General features: G+C 36.2%; 1 protein-coding gene across 1 annotated transcript in view; it reads left to right on the top strand.

The window, feature by feature from the left end:
• Nucleotides 1-22993, top strand: part of LOC121321074 (dedicator of cytokinesis protein 9-like) — a 107900-nt gene that overhangs the window by 59391 nt on the left and 25516 nt on the right. Inside the window, exons 21-42 of the mRNA XM_041259983.1 lie at nucleotides 182-274; nucleotides 783-906; nucleotides 1347-1468; nucleotides 1646-1735; nucleotides 2046-2135; nucleotides 4144-4259; nucleotides 4608-4677; nucleotides 4785-4910; nucleotides 5137-5208; nucleotides 5789-5935; nucleotides 7022-7105; nucleotides 7363-7474; nucleotides 10172-10350; nucleotides 13232-13348; nucleotides 13478-13589; nucleotides 14274-14407; nucleotides 18472-18586; nucleotides 19028-19094; nucleotides 19437-19484; nucleotides 21249-21385; nucleotides 22447-22562; nucleotides 22805-22942. Of these exons, the coding sequence (XP_041115917.1) occupies nucleotides 182-274; nucleotides 783-906; nucleotides 1347-1468; nucleotides 1646-1735; nucleotides 2046-2135; nucleotides 4144-4259; nucleotides 4608-4677; nucleotides 4785-4910; nucleotides 5137-5208; nucleotides 5789-5935; nucleotides 7022-7105; nucleotides 7363-7474; nucleotides 10172-10350; nucleotides 13232-13348; nucleotides 13478-13589; nucleotides 14274-14407; nucleotides 18472-18586; nucleotides 19028-19094; nucleotides 19437-19484; nucleotides 21249-21385; nucleotides 22447-22562; nucleotides 22805-22942 (2409 nt within the window). The remainder of the gene's footprint in view (nucleotides 1-181; nucleotides 275-782; nucleotides 907-1346; nucleotides 1469-1645; nucleotides 1736-2045; nucleotides 2136-4143; nucleotides 4260-4607; nucleotides 4678-4784; nucleotides 4911-5136; nucleotides 5209-5788; nucleotides 5936-7021; nucleotides 7106-7362; nucleotides 7475-10171; nucleotides 10351-13231; nucleotides 13349-13477; nucleotides 13590-14273; nucleotides 14408-18471; nucleotides 18587-19027; nucleotides 19095-19436; nucleotides 19485-21248; nucleotides 21386-22446; nucleotides 22563-22804; nucleotides 22943-22993) is intronic.

Below are 22993 nucleotides of genomic sequence, written 5' to 3'. Positions count from 1 at the left end.
TTTTTTTTTAAGAGGATCATGGATAAAGTTCTCTTTTTATTGACATGTATGATCTTTATTTTAATTGTAGGTGAGTGGGAGGTTGCATGTGCTTTTTAAAACTGTTTTGGGGTCTCCCGTACGTTTTACAATACATCTGCAGTTTCACAGTGTAACTGGTTGCCTGTTCTCTATTTTTCAGTGTATTTATGGAAGATGTGGACAACCAATGTTTACGAAAAATGCTTTTGCTGCAGTTTTACATCACCAGCAAAACCCAGAATTTTACGATGAGGTAAAGAGCAATGTTTTTTTTTTTTTAACTGCAGTGGCATTCAATTCACTGAACAACATGTTTACTATGTTTATATAGTCTGGAAATCTGCTAGGCTGAAGCCAAAAAACAAGCTACACTGTCTACAGGGATAGGAAAATCAAAGCCATGCTGTTGATTTAAAGCACAAATAAAACAGACGCTTTAGTAGTTATTAGGAAGACATAAAAGTAGGCAGTAAAATATTGTAATTTTGGTATAAGATAGATTTTATAGGTATTAGTGATGCCAAAGGTGCTAGGCATTGGAATTAATAGTATTGTTGAGAGATAGCAATGACTCAAGGCACTGTTTCTTGCAGTATAGTCTGATATCAGCTAAGCAATGGATTTATTGGCTTTTGAAGCAATATAAACTAAATACCATTGATATCTGTTGTCCAAATACTTTGTATTGGAAATGTTGAAATTCTATATTTTTGAAGCATGTGTGTTTCATAACAAGTGTTGTTGCTGATTCCCCTCCTCAGATTAAAATTGAGCTACCAACTCAGCTCAATGAAAAGCACCATTTGTTGTTCACATTCTATCACGTCGCCTGTGACAGTACCAGCAAAGGAAGCACCAAAAAGAAAGAGCAGATTGAGACACAAGGTCAGTCATAAAAGGAAACCCAACAAATGAGTAAACCAGATTGAATGTGCAAGTCTTTGTGTTTGAAAATTGTGTAACATACAGATTCTTCTGTGGAAAATGTGACATTAAGGGAAAGGGAGTGGGGGGGGGGGGGGGGGGGGGGTCGTTGGTTAATTTTTATAGGCACAACACCCACCACTGTACTATATCACTGTATATGACTCTTAATTATGTTTAAATCATTTTTATAAGTTTACCAATATTAAATAAAGAAGCAATTATGCCTAGTGCTTGTCACAATTAAATAGAAGGTTATCTGCAGGGGTAATTAAAAATAATTTCTAGCTAGGCTTGAATGGTCACAAATTCAATTAGATTTGCTAGTCTCAGCAGATAAAAGCCTCCAATTGGCACCTTTTACTTAGTGAAACCAAATGTCACGCCCTTGTTGCCTGCAGTGGGATACGCTTGGCTTCCCCTACTGAAGGATGGCAGAGTGATCATGAACGAGCAGCAGATTCCTGTATCAGCTAATCTGCCAGCAGGCTACCTAAACTACCAGGAGACAGGGATGGGGAAGGTAGCAGCGTTTTCTGTTTGTTGTAATATTTGTCCTTTTTAATAATACTTTTCAGCTGTTCTAAAATCCCATTATTTCATTTTGTAAAAGCAGAAATTTGTTGTGATATTTTTTAATGCGGGTGCATACTAGTATTTTTTTTTTTATTTTTTTTTTTATTATTTTTTTGCATTGCAGCATTCTGGTCCTGAAATCATCAAATGGGTTGATGGGGGCAAGCCTTTGTTCAAGATCGCAACACACCTTGTATCCACAGTGTACACTCAGGTCAGCAATTACATCATCAGCCATTGGTCATGTGACTTTTCCGGGGTATAGAGATGCAGCATTATTTGCTGCCACTAATATTTTTTTAAGTTCCTCCGTTGTTGGGCAGTAAAAAGTAAATAAACTAATAAAATAAAATAAAAAAAAAACATTTCTAGTGTGTTTTAACCACTGGCCATTCTTCACATGCTCTGTTTACTTCAGAGATCCCATACATTCTGTCCAATGGATGCTTTATTTTTGTTCACAAAAGCATTTCTCATTTCCTCCGATTCTAAATGGCAATATGGTATGCTTTGTATTTCGTTAGGACCAGCATCTGCACAATTTCTTCCAGCACTGTCAGATCGCAGAGTCTGCAGCTGAAGCACCAGGAGGGGACCTGGTCAAATATCTTAAGGTAATGCGAGGGACATAATAGGCCTCAATATGTACTTATTTACCATGTTCTTCTATGAAATAAGTTTTATTTGTGGGACGTGTGATGAATTTAGAGTGAAATGCAGAAGAAAAACACCAAGCAATTTAAATACTCCACACACTTACCCCATGCAATACACTGTATTAATTATTAATGATGCAATATTACGTGCATTATACATTATTTATAGTGGCTTGATTGTTCTGACTGCCTGATGGAGTTTGCATTCAAATTCTCTTAGTCCGCATTCCCGGTTCCTTCCTTGTTTTTTCATGGCGCTTGTGTTTGTTATAGCATGAATTCTTAATGCAATTGATTTGTTAAAGCTATTTTGAGCTTAGTATGATACTGAGATGTTAAACCATTTGGGGATGTGTACTTGATAGGGACATGCAAGAGAATGTACTGGGAAACACAATGGATTCAACATATTCGGTCATAATTTCAAGACCAAGTAAATGTACCTTTTATGACCTTGAAGTAACTCAAGTGTCATTGTCCATCAATCATTTGCATAATAACTTTGATTTAGTACAAACAATTAATCCAGCTGCCTCTTCTGCAACTGCGAATATCTCCTAGAATATGTCAGCTTGCACATTAACCTTCACCTATGATACAAGATGCCTGTTAAACTGGCTTTATGTGACCTTTTTTTAGTTTTGTTTTGCTGATAATACATAATGCTTTGAGATACTGGCTTTATACTTGGTACCCTCAGTCAAGTTCGATAATAGGTAAAGCCCTAATTATTTTTTATAATTTTTCATTTTATTTTTCATAAATTGTGTTATTTTGTTTATTCGCTAACAATGTTTTATTTTGTTACAGATACACATTGGTAAAATTACTAAAATAGATGTATATAAATAAAAACAAAATATGCATCATGTTTTAATTATTTACATTTTTTTGTTAAACATTATTCCCTTTTTTTTTTATTTAACATTTAGGTATAAACATAAAAAAATAATTTAGTTACCGGCAATAACGGCAACTTACGTGAAGTCTCCCAATCTTTTTAATTAACTGCCTATTTATAGTAAATGCTGCCCATGCCCTCTATAAAAAGTACAATAAGATAAAATGTGTGTGTGTGTGTGTATGTGTATATATATATATATATATATATATATATATATATATATATATATATATATATATATATATATATATATATATAGTTATACTGCTGTACTATTGTGGCGCTGTCATAATAATTGCAAATACAGCAATCTACCCATTAAAAAAAAGATAGGAATTGTATTTCAATCCCATTGCACTGAAGCAGGCCTCCAGTACAACAAGCTTGGGGTTTCCCAGTATTTAAACACTAAGCAAAGCAGATTCATTCATTCATTCATTCATTCATTCAACTCATTCAAAACCAAAACAGCATTTTTTTCCAGTGCAAAGTTTGCACCACTTTAAATAAAACAAAGAATTAGCATACTAATACAAAATACAAGAACAAACAAGCCATGTTTTCCCCAAAAGGAATAAACAGCTAACGCTTAACAACGTCCTTCAGCTCCCATTCCAGCTGACAGTTGCAAAATCTTCACATCATAGTTTTGTCACTGTCGGCTGCATACATCCCCTCATGCTCAAATTCTTTTCAGTGTTTGTTATGCACGGTTTAGGCATTTTAGAAACAAATGTCTCTTTGCTTCCATCACAATTTTAAAACTGGTGAAAGACTCGCTCCAAATTATACATTTGCACACGTATTAGTGAGAGCTTCCGTAGTCCCTTCAGACCGTGTCCATGGTAACCACTGAGCCATGACAACTACAATTGCAAGTATTTATATGTTTGCATGTTTCTATGTTTGCTTTTATAAGGATTGCAATTCTCAGCAACCATTTGAGGTAGAGACTTCATATTTGCAGGCTTATATAAATGCACCCTAAAGTTTCATGCATACTGTACGTTTTCTGAAAAGTACATAATGTACAGCTTTTAAAATGTCCAAATTTCTTTTCAGAGTTTACATGCAATGGAGGGCCATGTGATGATCAAATTCTTGCCAACCATACTAAACCAATTGTTTCGAGTCCTCACTAGGGCAGCACAGGAAGATGTGGCTGTTAACGTCACAAGGCAAGTGATGTTTTTAAGTAGGGGTTCTGACCTTTTTTGTGTTTATTATTAAAAATAAATAAAATGTGTTCTAGTCTATCATACTCAAATAAAACTTCAGAACTTTTACTATACCTTTTTAATGCACTTTTAAAAATGAAAATACCTGGTGAAAAGGAATCCTGATCCATTTGTTAAGAAATATCCCTAATTTATCATGCAGTAGGTGTACAATTTAATTCTGGGGGTAGAAATTGGGATCAGAACCTCAACTTTGAAAGGTGTTCATGTGAAACCTGAAATGATTATGTGCAGATTCAGCATACTGTCTCTGTTTACATGTATTTTTTATTTTGTTTTGCTTTTTAGAGTAATAATTCATGTTGTCGCCCAGTGCCACGAAGAAGGATTAGAGCATTATTTACGGTCCTATGTGAAGGTAAGTTTTACAACTGCAGGCGCTGCTCAAGTGTCTCTGTGTTCTGTTGGGAGTTTTGTTTACGTGAAACCTATGTTGAGTAAGTAACCTGTTTGCCTCTTGTGAAGTATGTTTTTAAGACGGAGCCCTACAGTGCTTCCACTTCTAAGACAGTGCATGAGGAACTGACCAAGGCAATGACTATGATCCTGAAGCCTTCTGCTGATTTCCTCACAAGTAACAAACTGCTCAAGGTACCAATGATTTTGAAAGTGCATGTAAAACAAACCAATTTATTGAAGCACAATAGATAAGAGCTGCTGCTGTTTTCGGGGTGTTTAATCTGTTAAACTGTGGCTAACCATTGAATAATGATAATTAGCTATTTCCATATTGTCACTTAGTTTGATAATGGGTTAAGTAAACATGTTTTTGTAAAATAATATTCTGCTAACCAATCACAATTGTTTTTATTTGTAGTATTCGTGGTTTTTCTTTGAAGCCCTTGTAAAATCTATGGCCCAGTATCTTATAGAGAGCTGCAAGGTGAAGGTATGTGAACGGAATACAAATCATTAACATTTATAACAGTTGTCCATTCTAACTGTTTGTTTCTATTGATGGGGTTTGTAGCTTCTTTTTAGATAGAATAATTATCACAAGGCAACCTGTTTTAATGATTTAAGCAAGTGTAAAGTACTGTGTCCAAAGAAAATCTATTTAAACACAACTATCATTTTTATATAGAAATAGTACGATGCAGCAGGGTATGATTTTATGTTTTTATTTTCTAGTTCATTCTATGTTAATGATTTTGAACTGTTTAAAAGTGGTCCATCTTTTTTTTTATCAATTTATTTTATTGCTTTGCCTTTTGAACTTGTAGGTAACCACACATGACATTCCACAAAATGATAATTTACTCTCTTATTCGTGACAAATGAATTATAAATGATATATGTTTGCAATTTTATTTTGAAATTGCACATTGTTGTCCAGTTAGGAATCTGTCTGGTGCCAAATGCCAGTGACCAGTGTGATCCCTCTTGACCAAAAAAAAACAAAAAAAGACACAAGATTATGTTGAGCTTTTTAGGGTTTGCACCATAATCAAAAGTGTTTTGTTTTTCAGTTGTCAAGGAACCAGCGATTTTCTGCTTCTTTCCACCATACCGTGGAGACCCTGGTTAATATGCTGATGCCTCACATCTCACACAAGTACAAGGACAATCTGGAGGCAGCAAGGAATGCAAACCATAGTCTTGCTGTTTTTGTTAAGGTACTGTTCATGGTCTGTGGGGTTTGGAGTTATATCTACTGTACAAGTCCAAGTTCGAGACCAATGTTTGGATATGTGAAACGCTGGTGATGGAGTCTGATTTCAAACCTTAACAACTGCTTATTTAGTTTTAATGGTACAACACAATTGCATTTCACTGATCCCAGGACTTTAAGATAATGAAAGCGCACAAATAATGAATAGTTGCATAACCAAGTTATGCTGCACTTCCAAGCCTAGTTTTTAAAATGTCAGTGTAGAGAAAAGATAATACAATACTGAGATACAAAATGTCCTTTGTGGCCAATTGCAACTAAATTTAGAAAAATGAGTAATGCATACATCATTTCCCTTCTCTTGACTGCTTCCTTGGTTTGTTTTGTGCTTCCTGGTTGCAACAGTATTATATCTGATTCAGCTGTTAACCAGTGGAGCTAAAGGTTTTGTTTATCTATTTAAATAAAGCTTGGCATACAAAACTTGACAAACAAGTGGGAATTCTTTCCTCACATATAGTAAATCAACTCTGTTTTGTTTTAAAATGAAGTGTGAGCTTGGTATGTGACCAGTTCTTCAGATGAGTGGGTTAGTATGACTGCTTAAATAGTATACAGTCCTGAATTATCAGAAGAGCTGTCATATTAATCTGGGATCTGTCAAAATTGCAGATGTTTTGAGCCTTACAAAATACTTTCAGACTCATCCACTCGTAAGCCAGTTTAGAAATGATTATTTTTCACTTCTTAATATGATCAGTCCTTGAGCGGGGAGGGGGGACACCCACCACCACCACCACCAAGTAGTCAGGGTGGTTGGGTGGTCCTTCATTCAGCTAGATAGTAAATATATGCCAAATTTTGGCTGAACTGTTCAATATTTAAAGAAATGTATTTTAATAAAACAAGACCTGGACTCTAATTGGGAACAGCTGAGAAATGTATTGCACTGTCAGTGTTTGCCCAAAATGACTGCTATGATGAATCAATCCATCCTGTACCCCTTCAGACTCTCTACCCCTTTATTTTGCAAATGGTTTCTGACACATGTTAAAACTCACCTCCCATGTGTTCACTTTTTTATTCTTAGCGCTGTTTTACATTTATGGACAGAGGATTTGTCTTCAAGCAGATCAACAACTACATAAGTTGTTTTAGCCCTGGAGAACCAAAGGTAGGGTGACAAATTTTGAAACGTTAAATCTATATTTATACAGTAAGTGTCTGTCAGTTGCACTCCTGTTGTTGTCCGTCTGTACATATTTTCACAGTTTGTTCCTCCTTAAATTTTCTTAATGACTGTATATGTGTATTTTGGGGTGTGAGTGACAGTATACATGTATTTTGGGATATGAGATCTTGTGTGTGTTTATTATTTCATGTTATTTGCCTTTTTAACATTAGTCTCCTCTAAAACACAATTCCTTTTAGACGCTCTTTGAATTCAAGTTTGAGTTTCTGCGTGTGGTGTGCAACCATGAGCACTACATTCCTTTGAACCTGCCAATGCCATTTGGGAAGGGAAGGATTCAGAGATTTCAAGGTAACAGTCATTACTTGGTGCTGCTTTCTTTGTGAAGCATTAAGCACACTTTTTGAAAAGAATAAGCTCTGTTTTCAAAGTAGTTAGACATAATATGCAGGTAACTTTGTTCACTAGAGAAAGACAATGACCTGACACTATGCTGTACAGTGCTTGTATGCATAGTCTCTCTCTGAAAGAAGTAGAATCAGAAGGAATTTCTTAACCTTGATACTACTTTTGACCCCATTTCTCTCCCCAGTAGTAATACAAAATCAGTACAGTTTTCAGTATTTGTCCAATAGATCTGGCCAAGAATGTCTAACATTACTCCACAAGTGACCAGGGCAGCCATATGTTCAAAATAAATGTCTCCAGGCAAAGGCTTTATTAAAACGGCCCACTTGTAAATATTGTCAGCAGCTGTTTTGTAGGGATTGATGATTCACCTTTTCATTTTATTTTGCAATTGATAGTGCTTGAGAATGTAGTTTGTGCATGGACTCTAAGCTGCGAGTTTGTGATCCCCTCAGCTGTAAGGTTGCTACATTAACTGCTGGCAGATAGCTGATGGCAGGCTAATTTTTAGAAACACTTGTTTTTGTAAATATGTTAACTTGCTAGATCGCTGTTTTGTCAGTCCTAGGAGAATATATGGTGTTTTTTAATGAATGCTATTTTTAACAGCAGCCTATTTTGTGTGTTTATTCCGCTTTTGTTTCTTTTTTCTTTATTAATTAGCTTTTCTTTCACCAAACGTGGAGTCACATGATACTCCAGTAGGTAGGTGTGAGGTGTGATGCTTGCCTTTTTCTGAAAAAAAAAAAAAAAAAAAACTAAAAACAAAACATCAATTAAAAAAAAAAAAATCAGATAATTTACCCTTGAACCACAAAATCATTCATCAATGGATTTAATTGGTAATTTTCACATCCATCACTGCAAAAATAAGCACAAAGAATTCTTTGTCGTTAATATGGACTGTAATTGGCTTACTTTTTAGTTTCGATCAACACAAGAGTGGTATATTACTGTGCACACACCTGAGTATTAAGTATTAATTGATATATTCCCAATACCTTTTGGTGTAATATTTTCTAATGTTCCAAGCTTGTTTTAAACCAATAACAGCCCATTTTTTTGGGACGTTGACATTGACCACTCTTGTGTTTCATCCATTGCAGAGTACAGTTCTAGAAGTGTGATTTGTGGTGCTTTTTATTCATGTTTTAATCAGCATCTGGTGCATTGCAGTACTTGTTTATTTACTGTATTCTTGACTGTCTAGCTTGCAAATTTTTTTAAAAAAATGCTTATTTGCTTGATTGGATTTGTTTATTGCTTGGCTTTGTTTATTGTTTGTGTGCGAATTTTGACGTAATTTTTTTTTTTTTTTAACTGCCCCATTGGGAGAACCTCTTTCCATCATGTCCACTGCGTTCATGCAAATCATTGTCACATAATTGTGTCACAAGGTCACTGCTTTATGGATGATATGAACATTAATGACCCGAAGACATAAAAGGTGTCTGCAAATTCATTTAGCACTGCTGCAATGGAAAAACCATTCACTTCAGATCAGTAAAATCATCATAGGAACTCTGGCACTAACTAATCAGTATGGATGCTTTTCATGCAGCAACACTGTACGTATACTATTAGCGAATAGGAGGCAACTAAAATAGGTGGAACACTTTGATGCCCAAGCAGCTGTGTTTTGATAATTTTCACGTTTTAGCTAATTGCAAACACATAAATGCTAATAACTAGCTTATCACTATTCTAATTTGATGCATCTGAAGTAACCACATTCATCACTTCTACTGAGATGCAGTTTAGACATTGGATGACCAAACTACTTCTAGTGTTTGAACAGCAAAGAAGCCGCGTTTTGGCGCAGTTTGGGGCTGAAGGAAATGGCAAAAAATAATTGCTTTATTTCAGTCAGTTTTATTGTCCCCGTTTGTTTAATTTTTCCAGCGCGACTTTGCCACGTTCGCAAGCAAAACTAGCCTTCGATTGCATCTCCATCTTCTGATACACATCTCAGATGCCCCAAATGTGTTTCTGTGGAATTTCTTTTAAGAGCTGCATCATAAAACACGCATGAAGTTTGTAGTGGGAATTACTGTGTCTATAGTAGCTCTCATTCCAGCGCCCATAATAATCTAATTTGCTCCCCCCAAATTTAATTTTTATTTGGCAAAAAAGTGAGACCTTAAATTTATGTAAATACTATATACCACTGATAAATTTACCATACTGTTTTCCTTTGCTGCACTTGTTTTTCCTGTGTTTTGATATCCAACACATTTTGAAGCTGTTTTTTAACCTTGCAGATGTACTGCAATTTCTTCTTAATGAAAAAAAAAAACACACTGCCTTTTGAAAGTTTGTTTTTTATAAAAAGCTTTTTTTTTTTTTTTTACATTCACGTTGCCGATGCAGGATATATTTTGAGTCAAACCACTCGTAGGCATGAAACCATAACCAGAATTAAATTAAAGAGATGCTCTTTACGTCTTTGCAGCTGGGAGAGCGTTTAAGAAGTCAGTCAGAGTTCATTTTCAGTTTAGACGCAGCACAGGGATGTGTTCTTTGTTGCGGGATGCTCAGCATTTTGTAGATCAGCGCGTCTATTTCTGGTTTACGTTACTCTTGTTAGTTTTATGATTTGTAATTGTTTCTTTTCTAAATTTCCTTTCTCGCTCTCTTCAGACCTCCAGCTCGACTACTCCCTAACAGATGACTTCTGTAGAAACCATTTCTTGGTGGGCCTGCTCCTAAGGGAGGTGGGGAGCGCTCTTCAAGAGTTCAGAGAGGTCCGGCAGATCTCAATCAGCGTGCTCAAGAGCCTAATGGTGAAGCACTCATTCGATGACAGATATGCTTCAAAGGTGAGCCTGCTGCCATACCACTGATGTCAGCCTTTGAGAAAATAGTCACGCCGTTTTTTTTTTTTTTTTTAAAAACACAAAAATAAAATAAAAGGTTTAACAAAAAACATACTTGCTCTCCGAGCAAAATAAAGGTTTTAAACAAAACAAATCTTCAACACAACACAAAACACCAAACACACAGGTCAGGCTGGGCAGATCGCTTTCACTGATCCTATTCTTATTTCTTTTCCCTTTTCTCCTCGCTCGCTCTCTCTCATTCAGTCCTCTGAACACCCACACATTGCAGAGAGCTGCAGGCTTTTATGCATGTGACCATCTCCCAATTTAGCAACAGTTAAACAGTTAATTAACTTGGGAGATGGTCACCTTCTGCACAAGGTTTTTAGTGTGGATGGGGCTCCCCATTCACACTGTAAAACAATAACAAAACATATGGCTTTGCAGTCATATTTATAAACACACATAAATAAATCATAATACAAATACAAACACAAAATAATAACTGCACAGGTGAGGAGGGGTACCCAATTCTAAAATAAACAAACAACACATTTGTTTTAAATACCGTCAAATAAAAAAAAACAATTTTAACAAAAGGGCTTTGCCTTGCCTGTTATGTACAGGGCTCCTGGCCCTGTTGCACCTTGTCATAGTTGCCCTACATCTCGTGTGTGTGTGCGCGTGAGCGTGTGTAAATACTTGATTAAAAATCAATGTTTTGGAAAATGACATCTGGTTCTGCCAACTTATTAATATCTTAATTCCCAAATCCTGATATTTGTAACAAGCTTTCAATATTGTCATGCTAAACAAATATTTAGCCATTTTAAAGATTAATGGTCATATGCTGTATCTGTATGAGCTACCAGCTTTAGTAGTTATTGGTACAACTACTTAATAGCTCTGCTCAACAATGTATAACTCAAAGTTGTTGTTTTATTTCTCCCCAGTACTTAATCATTTAATGTTCCCGACTGAATGTTTCCTTGTGTTGCATGTGCTCTCTGGAGCTCCAGAGCACACACGGTCACTGGAGTCTTTGTACTGAAATTGACAAGCGTCACTGTGTACTGAAATTGACGTGACAACTGTTTTTGGGCAAAATACTTTTTTTTTTTTTTTTTTTTTTTTGTAAAGAATGTTGCCACATAATAATAACGATTTGATTTAGTTAAAACATTTTGAAAGTAAACCAAGTGCAAATTAGCCTAACAGCTGACCTTGATTTCTTCTTCCAAAACTGCCTCCCTTGTTGATCCTGCTTATAATATAGCAAAAGTTATTTAATATCACATCAGTGTTAAATAAGACCCTACTCACCAGTTTTTACTAGGCTATAATATAAAGCCTTCTGTTCTGTATTATACTGCATACATATTGTCAATGCTACTTTATTTGTTTTTTGTCCGATTTGTAATGTGCTTTTTTTTTTTTTTTTTTTTTTTAATTATGAATTCTGTTTGCTTGTTTTTATATTTCTGTGATCTATGATGTCTGTATGGTCTTTTATAGTTATTGTAACAGATTTTGGGATACCATATCATCTGTAAGAAGGGCACACGTGTTTGGTTATTGTCACATTTTTTAAGCTTTAGTTTTTATTTGCGACCTGCAGTTGCATGTCTTTTCTTTTTGCTTTTATCTTTGTAAAGAGCTTTAAGATCGTTATATTGAAAGACATTTTCTAACAAAAGGTCTCCGGTTTTAAATAATCAATGCCTAATCCTTACATATTTTTTTAAAACATTATACCAGACATTTAGCATTTTTTTTTTTTTAAACATTTAAACACATTTCTTTGGGACCAGTTTGGAGCTGTGAATAGTCAGATTGTTAAAATGGCTTAATGTCGAAACAATCGGCATTAACATTTTTGGAAATCCAGTATTGGACCGAATATAGCCTTGCAGCTGAATAATATTTCTCAAGAACAGACAAGGATAGACCTTCCAGTTTAAAGAGTGAGAGTCTCCTTTTCTTTATTCTGGGCTGTGATCCTTCCATAGACAATCTACCCAACAGTGAGATTGACTGCATTTTATAGTTTAGCATGTTCTACTATCAATTGTAATTTATTCTACTGATTATTGATAGCCTAAAACTTACTTCCAATCTTCATGTAATATAATTATTTACATGCAAATTTACATTTTCCCATCCAACTAACAGTGTGATTTTTTCATGGCCCCAGGCGCCGCAATTATTAATATCATTATCTTTTTAGGTATAAAATTGACTGTACTGACTTTGTAAATGTGAAAAACCTACTGGGGACGTTCTAGGTCCGAGACTCCTTGCGCATAGAAAAAACGAGCACCATTGGTCCACATTGCGTCACCCTATAGAGTCCACTCAATATTTTCTATAGGGGTCTAACCCTGTTCCTGCACCATTTTTAGAGGTCAACAGCATTACAATTGATTTCTGTTTTGACTGTAAAGCTAGGGAGCTGAGCAATTAAGAGAAGTGTTAAACTCCCAACAGTTTTGTATAAATAGCATCACATTGAAACTAAGTCCTCCAAGATCCTTCCACGACAGCCGCTGTACTGTATGCCATTGTCTGCTAAACAATGTTATTGTTACTTGTCCTTTTTTAATTTGTCAGACAAAAAAAATGGGGTTGATTTTATAAACGTGAATGCTAATAAAATGAATAAGCTAGAACAAGTATATTTAAACAGTGACAAAAACGGAAGTGTGTAGTGCCCGTAATATAATAATACAGTACAGACAGCCTCGTGCTGAATTTGGATTTAAAACCTAACTTCCTGTTCTAGCCTTTATAACAAGTGAAAATGTTAAGTAAACAGACCAGTGTCCTTGGCTGATGATAAAACTGTTATTTTACTAATATTCCCTCCTGTCTTTCATTCTAGAGCCAACAGGCTAGAACAGCCACACTGTATTTGCCACTGTTCGGCTTGCTGCTGGAGAATGTGCACAGACTCAATGTGAAGGATGTCTCGCCTTTCCCAGTGAACCATTCAAACAATGTAAGACTATTGCACCATCTGCTGGTCATATTTTTGCAAAGACGGTGTTTGCAGTTTTGCTGAGTGGGGGTGTTTTCCAGTTTCTTTTGGTAGACATTGCTTTTCATTTTCTTTTCTTTTCTCTTCCAGAACGCAAGAGATGACTCTCTTCTGGGGAACCCCACGATGACACCTCAAAAGCCAGGCAACGGCATTGACAGCAGCCTGCACAAGGATGTGTTTGGTGCCATCTCAGGCACAGGTGAGCACTCAGACATCTAGATACAGGTTTCTCTTACATTTGTGATGGCGTGATCTAGTATTCACTGGCATACCTGATGTGTGTGCCATAGTTACTATAACGTGTTATTTGTGTTTTGCCTTTTAACGAGAACGGGATTCAAGACCATGATGCCTTCTAACTGCTTCTATGGTATAAAGGGACGCACTGTACAGAATGTTTGCTCAACAGTTGCAAAAGGTTTCAATACCTTTGTAAAGTTCTTTACATAGTTGTCATATTTTGTGTAAAGATTTATAGGAAGTTATGCAGGCATATTTACAATGACTCGAACTAGACATGTAGCATTTACTTCCAGCATTAAAATACTGTACTGCATACATTTTACATAAAATACTACGTAAAAAAAATACTATATATAAAACCAGTATTTCAAATTGATTTTTGAAATACATGAAATCAAAAGTACAAAAAGATAAGCCATTTATTATATTAAGCTATAGCAATGACAGGGGATCTTTTAATGCTTAAGTTCAGTCTCAGGATATGATGGGGATTTTTTTTTTTTTCTCCATCAGATCCACTTAGATGGAATAATACAATGCAGTAGCCTGATAAAGTCAACCATACATGTTTAATTGCATGATATTTAGATAGTAGACAAGCTTGCTGCTGCTGCCCTGCTAACACCTATCTTCTCTGCAGCTTCTCCTCACACCTCATCTACTCCGAACATCAATTCAGTGCGGTACGCTGACTCCCGGGGCTCTCTAATTAGTACAGACTCTGGCAATAGCCTACCTGACAAGAACTGCGACAAGACCAACTCCCTGGATAAGGTAGTGCTGCATAGCTATTCTGCTTACCCACCAGGCTAGTTCATACTAGATGCCCAAGGATTTAAAAGGCTTTCAGCGATAAACAAATAGCCTGTTATCAAAGCCCTATTCTCGTAATACCCGACCCATGTGAATCCATTCTCATTTCTGACAGATTTTACATTAGTATTTACAATCGCTCTTGTCGTAGTCGCCACCCAATGTCTTCCTAACCCAAATATGGCCCTAAGTTGACAAGATCTGGTTATAAAATTCAGCCTTTGAGTCTAGACTTTACAATATTGGGGTGTATTCAATTACTGTAAGTGGTGGTGGATCTAAACATCATCACTGTTTTAAATGTTAAAACCAGCCAAAGCTGCAATTTTTCTTTCCTTTTCAAGTACTCCAAACACAGTACTTTTGATGTAGGTTTCAGAAAGTCCTCTTCTTGATTTAGACTGTGGCGGTATTTGGTTCTGCTACCATTAAAGTAATTGTAGCCAACAAAATAATTCCATAAAATGTCTCCACCATGCAAATCTATCCATTTTACTGGTCTGAAATGTGTGGTTTTGAAAGAAGCACATGTTACAGCAAAAATATATTCTTTGTTCAATCTAGTTAAATAAAAACAATGTTTGGAAGCCATGCTTCTTGACAATCTTGTACTGAGCTTCCTGAGTCTTTTATGTGAATAACCAATCAGCTGCTTTCCCTATAGACCGATATGCTTTCAGACAGGAACATGTGCTTGCCTGGAAAACACTGTAGAGGTAAAATGACCCAGGAAGTACAAGTGCAAACACATAAACCAAGAATAAGGCATAGAAAGTGAGGGTTTCCTTTAACCTAAAGCAGTGCGAGAGATTGTGTTTTTAAATGACAATACTAGCTTGTGTTTCTTTTAAAACTGCACCTTTTGAGGTGTATATAGCTAATGAATGTGCAGTATTGCTAAGATATACATAATTATGTTGTTAGCTACAATTAATTTAAGATCAATTGACTAGACCCCATTAAGTATTAAACTTAAGCAGGAGTGAAATATCTTAAGGACTAAAAATAAAGAATTCATAATGAGAGGAAGGCAGATAGTTTGTTAATCTAAATTTAGACTCTTTCAGAACTGTAAGATTATTTTTTTTTGTAATAGTGCTTTTGAAGTGAACCAACACAGCAATCCAATGCAAAGGTTAATTAATACAATGATCGTTTTAATGTAGCGTAAAAAGACAAGCCAAGTTTTTTAACCGGTGTTCAATGCCATATTGATGTGAAGGTTTATTTGTGTATCTCCTGCTTGTGTCCATGTTGTTTCCACCATGCCCTTCCACAGTCAGCTAACCTTGACTTGTACTGTTGAACCCTCACATGCCTTCCTGCTGGCAGAAAGAGAAACTAATGCGGAGGCACTCGGCGAGCATGCTGCATCTCAGTGGGAAGTCTGAGGAGAGCTCCCGTGCTGCCTGCAGAAATTGTGTTACCATGGACTTCTCCCTGCTCACTGTCCCAGCCTTGTCAGAGAAAATCTTGCGTGCTGCTTTCTCTCAAGTATAAAACCCTTTTGTCTCCCCCCTACACCTTAAGAGAGTGTCCCTTTTGGAGTGACAGTGTATTTTTTTGCTGAGGTTTTTTTCTTTGCCACAGATGTTAAGCAGTTTCCATAAACACTGCCGTACTTATGGGATTTTTATAAGATATATAAGCGTAAAAAATACTGTGTGTATGTGTGTGTGTGTGTGTGTGTGTGTGTGTGTGTGTGTGTGTATATATATATATATATATATATATATATATATATATATATATATATATATATATATATATGACACACACACACACACACACACACAGTGCCTTGCAAAAGTATTCAGACCCCTGACCAATTCTCTCATATTACTGAATTACAAATGGTACATTGAAATTTCGTTCTGTTCGATATTTTTTTTTAAAACACTGAAACTCAAAATCAATTATTGTAAGGTGACTGGTTTTATGTTGGGAAATATTTTGAAGAAAAATAAAAAACTGAAATATCGTGCTTGCTTAAGTATTCAACCTCCACACATTAATATTTGGTAGAGCCACATTTCGCTGCGATAAGTCTTTTGGGGTAAGTATGTACCAGCTTTGCACACAGTATCGGAGTGATTTTGGCCCATTCTTATTGGCAGATTTGCTCCAGGTTGTTCAGGTTGGTTGGAGTTTTGGCCAAAAAGCTCTATCTTGTTCTCATCTGACCACAAAACCTTTTCCCACATCGCAGCTGAGTCACTCTCATGCTTTCTGGCAAACTCCAGACATGCTTTTAAGATGGTACTTTTTGAGTAACGGCTTCTTTCTTGCCACCTTCCCCTACAGGCCAGTGTTATGCAGAGCTCTTGATATGGTTGACTGGTGCACCATTACTCCACTCCCAGCCATTGAACTCTGTAGCTCCTTCAAAGTGATTGTTGGCCTCTCTGTGGCTTCGCTCACAGGTCTCTTTCTTGTTTGAGCATTGAGTTTTGAGGGATGGCCTTTTCTTGGCAGTGCCTGGGTGGTGTGATGCAGCTTCCTCTTCCTGATTATTGATCCAACTGTGCTCGCTGGGATATCCAAACACTTGGATATTATTTTGTACCCTTTCCCTAATCTGTGCGTTTGTATCACTTTATCTCTATCTTCTGTAGAATGCTCTTTGGTCTTCATTTTTCTTCAGATTCACAGCCTTACCAATGATCCTTCAACAGTGGGGTTTTTATCCAGAAAATGTGACAGCAACTTTAATGGTTCACAGGTGGGGGCCAATGGTAAGGTAATTGTGTCCTTGTTAGGGCAATTTCTTTCATCGGTGCAAACTGGGAGTTTCCACAGCACAGGGGTTGAATACTTATGCAAGCAAGATATTTCAGTTTTTTATTTTTCTTAAAAATATTTCCCAACATAAAACCAGTGTCACCTTACAATAATTTTGAGTTTTAAGTGTTTCAAATTTCAGTGTACCATTTGTAATTCAGTAATATGAGAGAATTGGTCAGGGGTCTGAATACTTTTGCAAGGCACTGTATATACATGCCATACAATGTTGAGTATACTATAAGTTGTGGTCCATTTGATTTATGGTTAAGATTTAATTACTCTCTTTCATTCTAAAATAAAATCCTATTTCATGTGGCATTTTATGGTACAAAAATTAACATCTTTCCAAATTCGAAGTTTACAGTCTAATTTGAATCTGTATTTAAAAAAGTTACAGTCTAAATGTTCGGGCTCGGGGCAGGTTTTTGATTACTTGACATGATTCCCATCCAGTTATTTTAATTGAATGGTGAATATTTGATCTTGTACTGGCATTAGTTAGCATATTTTTTTTACAAAGGAAACCATTGTCCTGCTGTGGAAATATCTGTCCCGTAGCCATGGCAATTTTGACGTTTGTTTTGCATTTAAAGCTATACATTGAGCTGAGCTGGATTTTACAGCACTAGCTTCATCTAGTTCACAGTTTAGAGATCCCAAGAGGCTGTAGTAATTTGCTGTGCATCAGAAGTCCCTGGATCCATTAAAAACATGTGCCTCAAAGAAGTAATACATGAGTGTTTATGAGAGATGGTTTCCATTCTCTGTACTTTTAATATTCTATTGATTCACTGTGTACACGTTTGCTCATTCAAATCTGGGATTTGTCATCTCTGTTCTGTCACACTAACAGTTTTACAGACACTCACTTTTTTACGTGCACCGTATGTAGGTCATGGGGATCAGCTCTTTGATGATACTGACCCAGCACTGTAGCTCTAACTGTGTATTTACAGCACCTCCTATCACACGCATGTAATACTGCTCAGTGAATTCAATTTCCCAGGCACAGGAGGCACTAGATGTACATACCATGGCAGTACTTTTATACGTCTAGAGTGGTATTGAGTCTCAAACCTTGGAATGATATTGTGTTTCCATTGCAGTGAGCTGTGGCCTGTGACTTCTTGTGTTTGTGTCTGGGGTGCTGCAGTGAATTTGCAGTGAGGCGTGTTTTATTTTATTTTTTCAGTCCTGATATGAAATGGCTCTTAAAGTCTTTTCATTTTCTCCCCTGTTAGAACCAGCAGGGTGCCGCTCTAGGAGGCTCTGTTGTTCGCTGTGACAAACTGGATCAGTCAGAGATCAAAAGCCTGCTAATGTGTTTTCTTCATGTGCTAAAGAGCATGTCGGAAGGTAAGACTGAATTAGTGATGCTGCTTTTTAGTTCTGTTTTTGTATGGGGTTTTGGAGATTGAAATTGTGTGCAAAAGACCATCATTTTAAGAAAGCTTTTGCAGGATGTAATCACTTTGAGAAGACTAGAGAATGAAGTATGCGCGTTTCGCGATTCAGATGTCAAACTGTAAATTGTGACAGTCTTCTCCGTAGAGGTATTACTGCAGTATTATGACAGAACATCTTTTGCAAAAATAACAAGATTACAATAGAACAGTCTGTTGTGTATGTGTTGTATACCATTGTTGGGGGCCAGTACAGCATATCTCCCAGTCAATATTTAGTGTTCTTGCATTTCCTTGTACTGAAGAAAGTTGAGGGCCGTGTGAGTTTTATCTCCTGACCAATTAAGTGTTTTTTGAAGCATGTTTTGATTGCGTTTATTTTGTTTCCTTTCAGATGCTCTCTTTACGTATTGGAACAAGGCATCGCCAGCAGAGCTTATGGATTTTTTCACATTAACAGAGTAGGTTTATTTGATTATTTTTACTAGAGTCATCATATACATCCCACACATGTCCTTAAACATTTGTTTTAAATAGGCTGATTGCTAGGCACAAGTTTACAGTATCAATACTCTAACAATTTAGCTGCAAAGACATTCATCTGTTCATTCTCCTTAGCACCTTATACTGTATACACTGTGTACATAGTTTAGTATGCAAGATAGACTTGAAGTACAACATCGCCATCTACAGGGTACAGGCTTTCAGTGTGTAAGAAGGGGTGACAAAATTGGGAAAATAATCCTGAACTTTTTTGTTCTGTTTTTTTGTTTGTTTGTTTGTTTGTTTTGTTTTTTATACAGAGTGTGTCTTCATCAATTTAGATACATGGGGAAAAGATACATTGCAAGGTAACATGCTGCAGTTTTTATTACTTTGATGTATTCTTGAGAGATCTGAAAATACACTGCACCAAACAATTAGTGGATACTCGGAGCGTATGTTAAGCTTGTCTGTACAGGCTGTCATTGACACATTTATTTCCAATATGCATAATCAGTGCCAAGCCAGTATTGGAGTCTCTGATGATCACATTGACGTATGCAGGGTTAACATCAGGTGAAATCAAAATATTGATGTTAATAAGCTTCAAATAAATAACTCGGGGGGGGGGTCATTTTAAGAACTCCTATACATGCACCTTAGGTGTTTCTTGCTAGTTCCGATAGCAGTTTGTTTGTTTAATATACATGTACTGTGTGTGTATATATATAAGATAGAAAGATGTGTGTGTATGTATTTTCTATTATTTTATTATTCTTGTGATGTCTGTCTGGTTAACTCTTTTAATTGTAACTGGAGAATGCATGGTTTAATGTTCAATACTGGATAACTTAGTCCAGTAGTGAACCTTTCCTAAATCTGTAACACTTTTGGTCTGTATGGGATGGAGGATTTTAATATTTTAAAATACAGTTCTTGTTCCAATAAATAACATATACCATAGATGCCCCCCAAAATGTAAGTAGTAAAATATTTTTATACCAATTGATCTTGCCCTCAAACTGAATGAAACTTGCCTGGCTGGATCGATCATTATCAGTGCCCCAACATAAGATGAAGGAGGGAGAGCAATAATTCCAAAAAGCAGCAGACTTGTCAGCAGTATTTGAAGGGTTTACTGGGAGGATATGATTATACAGAATGTATGATGATGTCAGCAAAACTAACAGTTGGAATGTTCAACAAATCAGTGGGAGGGAAAAAGCAATTTATTGACTCTCCCCACATGCAAATATAATTAAATGGTTCTTGCCTGAATTTAATTTCACTTTTTGTTAAATAATGTGTGTCCACTCATTATAACCTCCTTCAACACATTGCACTTCACACTCCACACTGCCTCTGAGACTCTGGTGGTGGTACAACGTTGGATCTAATCGACAGCCCTTGCTAACCCACCTTCACTTTTCTGTTTTTCACACTTGAATGCTGACAAGTTTAATAATGTTTTCGGCTCCCCTCCCCTCCTGCTTGGGTAAGATTTTAGGTGTTCACATTTTTTTTTTTACAAAAGCATGTTTCTGTTCAGTCCCGTCTCTTGATTGGCTGAATTTCATGATTCATGCTTTGTCACATCTTTATTTTTTTGAATGTGTGATTTTTTTTTTTTTTGGTTTGTTTTGGTTTTTAACAGCAATCTTCATTGCATGTTTTGGGTTTTGCTGCTTGCCGGTTTGCAAGAATCCATCTCTTTTTTTTGTTTCCTTATTAAAAAAAGGCACCTTTACAAAATATTCTCCACCCTCCTGCTGTTAGAGCTTTATGTCAGATATAATAGTATGTTGAACAGTGTGGGAGACTTGGAAGCATAATGGTTTTATACAGCAGTTCCAACTACAGTGAGCTTTGCTTCAAAAGGGAGGGTGGACTAATACTATGACACATTTACACATTTAAACCAAAAAAAAAAATGTGTATTAGTCTGTGCATTTTTTTAAATGTTTCATGGAGAAAAACAAAACAATCCCAGTGACACATTTAAAATCACTGCAGATGCTTTCATTATTCCATCATTATTTATGGTTTATAGAAAACAATAGCCTGCCTACTAACTCTGCTTTGCTGCAAGTTGGCCTTGTCTAACATTGCCTTATGTCCCATTTCCCTGTTAGGAACCAGGAGGGGGTGGGACCCATAGCACATGATCGGAAATCTCAGACTTTGCCTGTGTCCCGTAACAGAGCAGGAATGATGCATGCCAGATTACAGCAGCTCAACAGCCTGGATAACTCTTTCACTTTTAACAACAGTAAGTGCAGTAACTTCCAGACCGTCTCCTCTCTGCGCCATACCATTTCATCGGAAAAAGGAAGTCTTCAGCGTGGCCACCACAAAACCACCCCAGAGCGAGTCATGGACTGTACACACATACATACATACATTCTAGGAGCACAATATGAATTGGTATATGAACAGCAACAGGTCTTTTACAGATGAAATTTATTTTTGGAGGTATGCACATCTACATCCTTTTTAGGAACTTGATTATGTGAAATGACAAAACTATACTAATGTAATAACTTTAAACTAAAATAAGTTTTACCAAGTCATTAAAACAATATTATTAAAATATTGAAAGTCCAGTTTAATAAACAGTAGACCGAGACCATTACAAAACTCCTCACAGGGATATCCTCTTGATTTTATGCTGCCATTTCAAATAATCACGTCTCCATTGGATTTGGCTTAATCCTCATCTGTATTCTACGTTCTCTTTAAGTCCATGACCGACTTTGCGCTGGTGTTTAACAACACGTAATAAAGTGACTCTTTCTGTGTTTTCAGTGTAAGAAAGATATCAAGTATACTTGGAATTTCTGTAGACCATGGTAAGACTTAATCAGGTTGATAGCTAGCTTGCAAACTTTAGTAAGCATCCAGCAAACAATGTTATTGTAATTACAGCATGTCTTTCATTTGAGAACGCACCTGGTAGCCCCTCTCCTCTTCCCCATCCACCTGCCCCCATGTGATACATTATTGCATTTTATTTTATTAAAACTGTTTTTGAAAGAAAGTCCTACGCCTGGTCAGAAATGAACTATGGCTGGCCGTAAAGGGCAGACTTTTTGACAATATAATATAAAAAATAGCACCTCCATAATTTTATTTTATTTTCATTTAATGCCAATATTGTTTAATAGGAGCTGTGCAGCTTCTTTTTTTTTTTTTTAAATCTTTTTAAACCTGTTTTTTTCCTCCTATTTATTTTTTATTTTTGCTTAAGAAAGATTTATTTGTAATTGTTCATTGTTAGTTAAAGAAAACAAAAAGAATGAATTCATATTCCTGATATATATTTGTCTGCAGGCTACAGCCATTCGGATGCAGATGTCCTTCACCAGTCTTTGCTGGAAGCTAATATTGCCACAGAAGTGTGCTTCACTGTACTGGATACATTGAGTATATTCACTGTGGTATTCAAGGTATGTTATATGTCTACTATTGACAACTTTCTCACTGGGTATGTATTTTACAAGCATTCTCTTGTGTTTGTTTTGAGTGTGTATATAGAAATAGGAATTCATTTAAAATGTTGCTTGCCCTTTTCTCAGTTTTCAACGTTCATGACCACAGGACGTGCTCCAATTCTCGTGGATCATTAAATGGGAGTTACCTGTAAGTATAAAATCCACAATTTTAACTTTTTTTTGTTTTCTCTTTTCAGCCTCAGTTGTGTGCTGACCATGGTCATAACCCACTTATGAAGAAGGTTTTTGACGTCCACTTGTGCTTCCTTCGAATCAATCAGTCAGAGATGGCACTTAAGCAGGTCTTTATTTCATTGCGGACATTTATTTACAAGGTGAGTGTCATACATTCATTCAAAAGACTTTATTGTATGGTAGGAAAACAC

This window comes from Polyodon spathula, chromosome 9, assembly GCF_017654505.1.
Source record: "Polyodon spathula isolate WHYD16114869_AA chromosome 9, ASM1765450v1, whole genome shotgun sequence".
Lineage (NCBI taxonomy): Eukaryota > Metazoa > Chordata > Actinopteri > Acipenseriformes > Polyodontidae > Polyodon > Polyodon spathula.
This window is presented reverse-complemented; position numbering and strand designations above follow the sequence as displayed.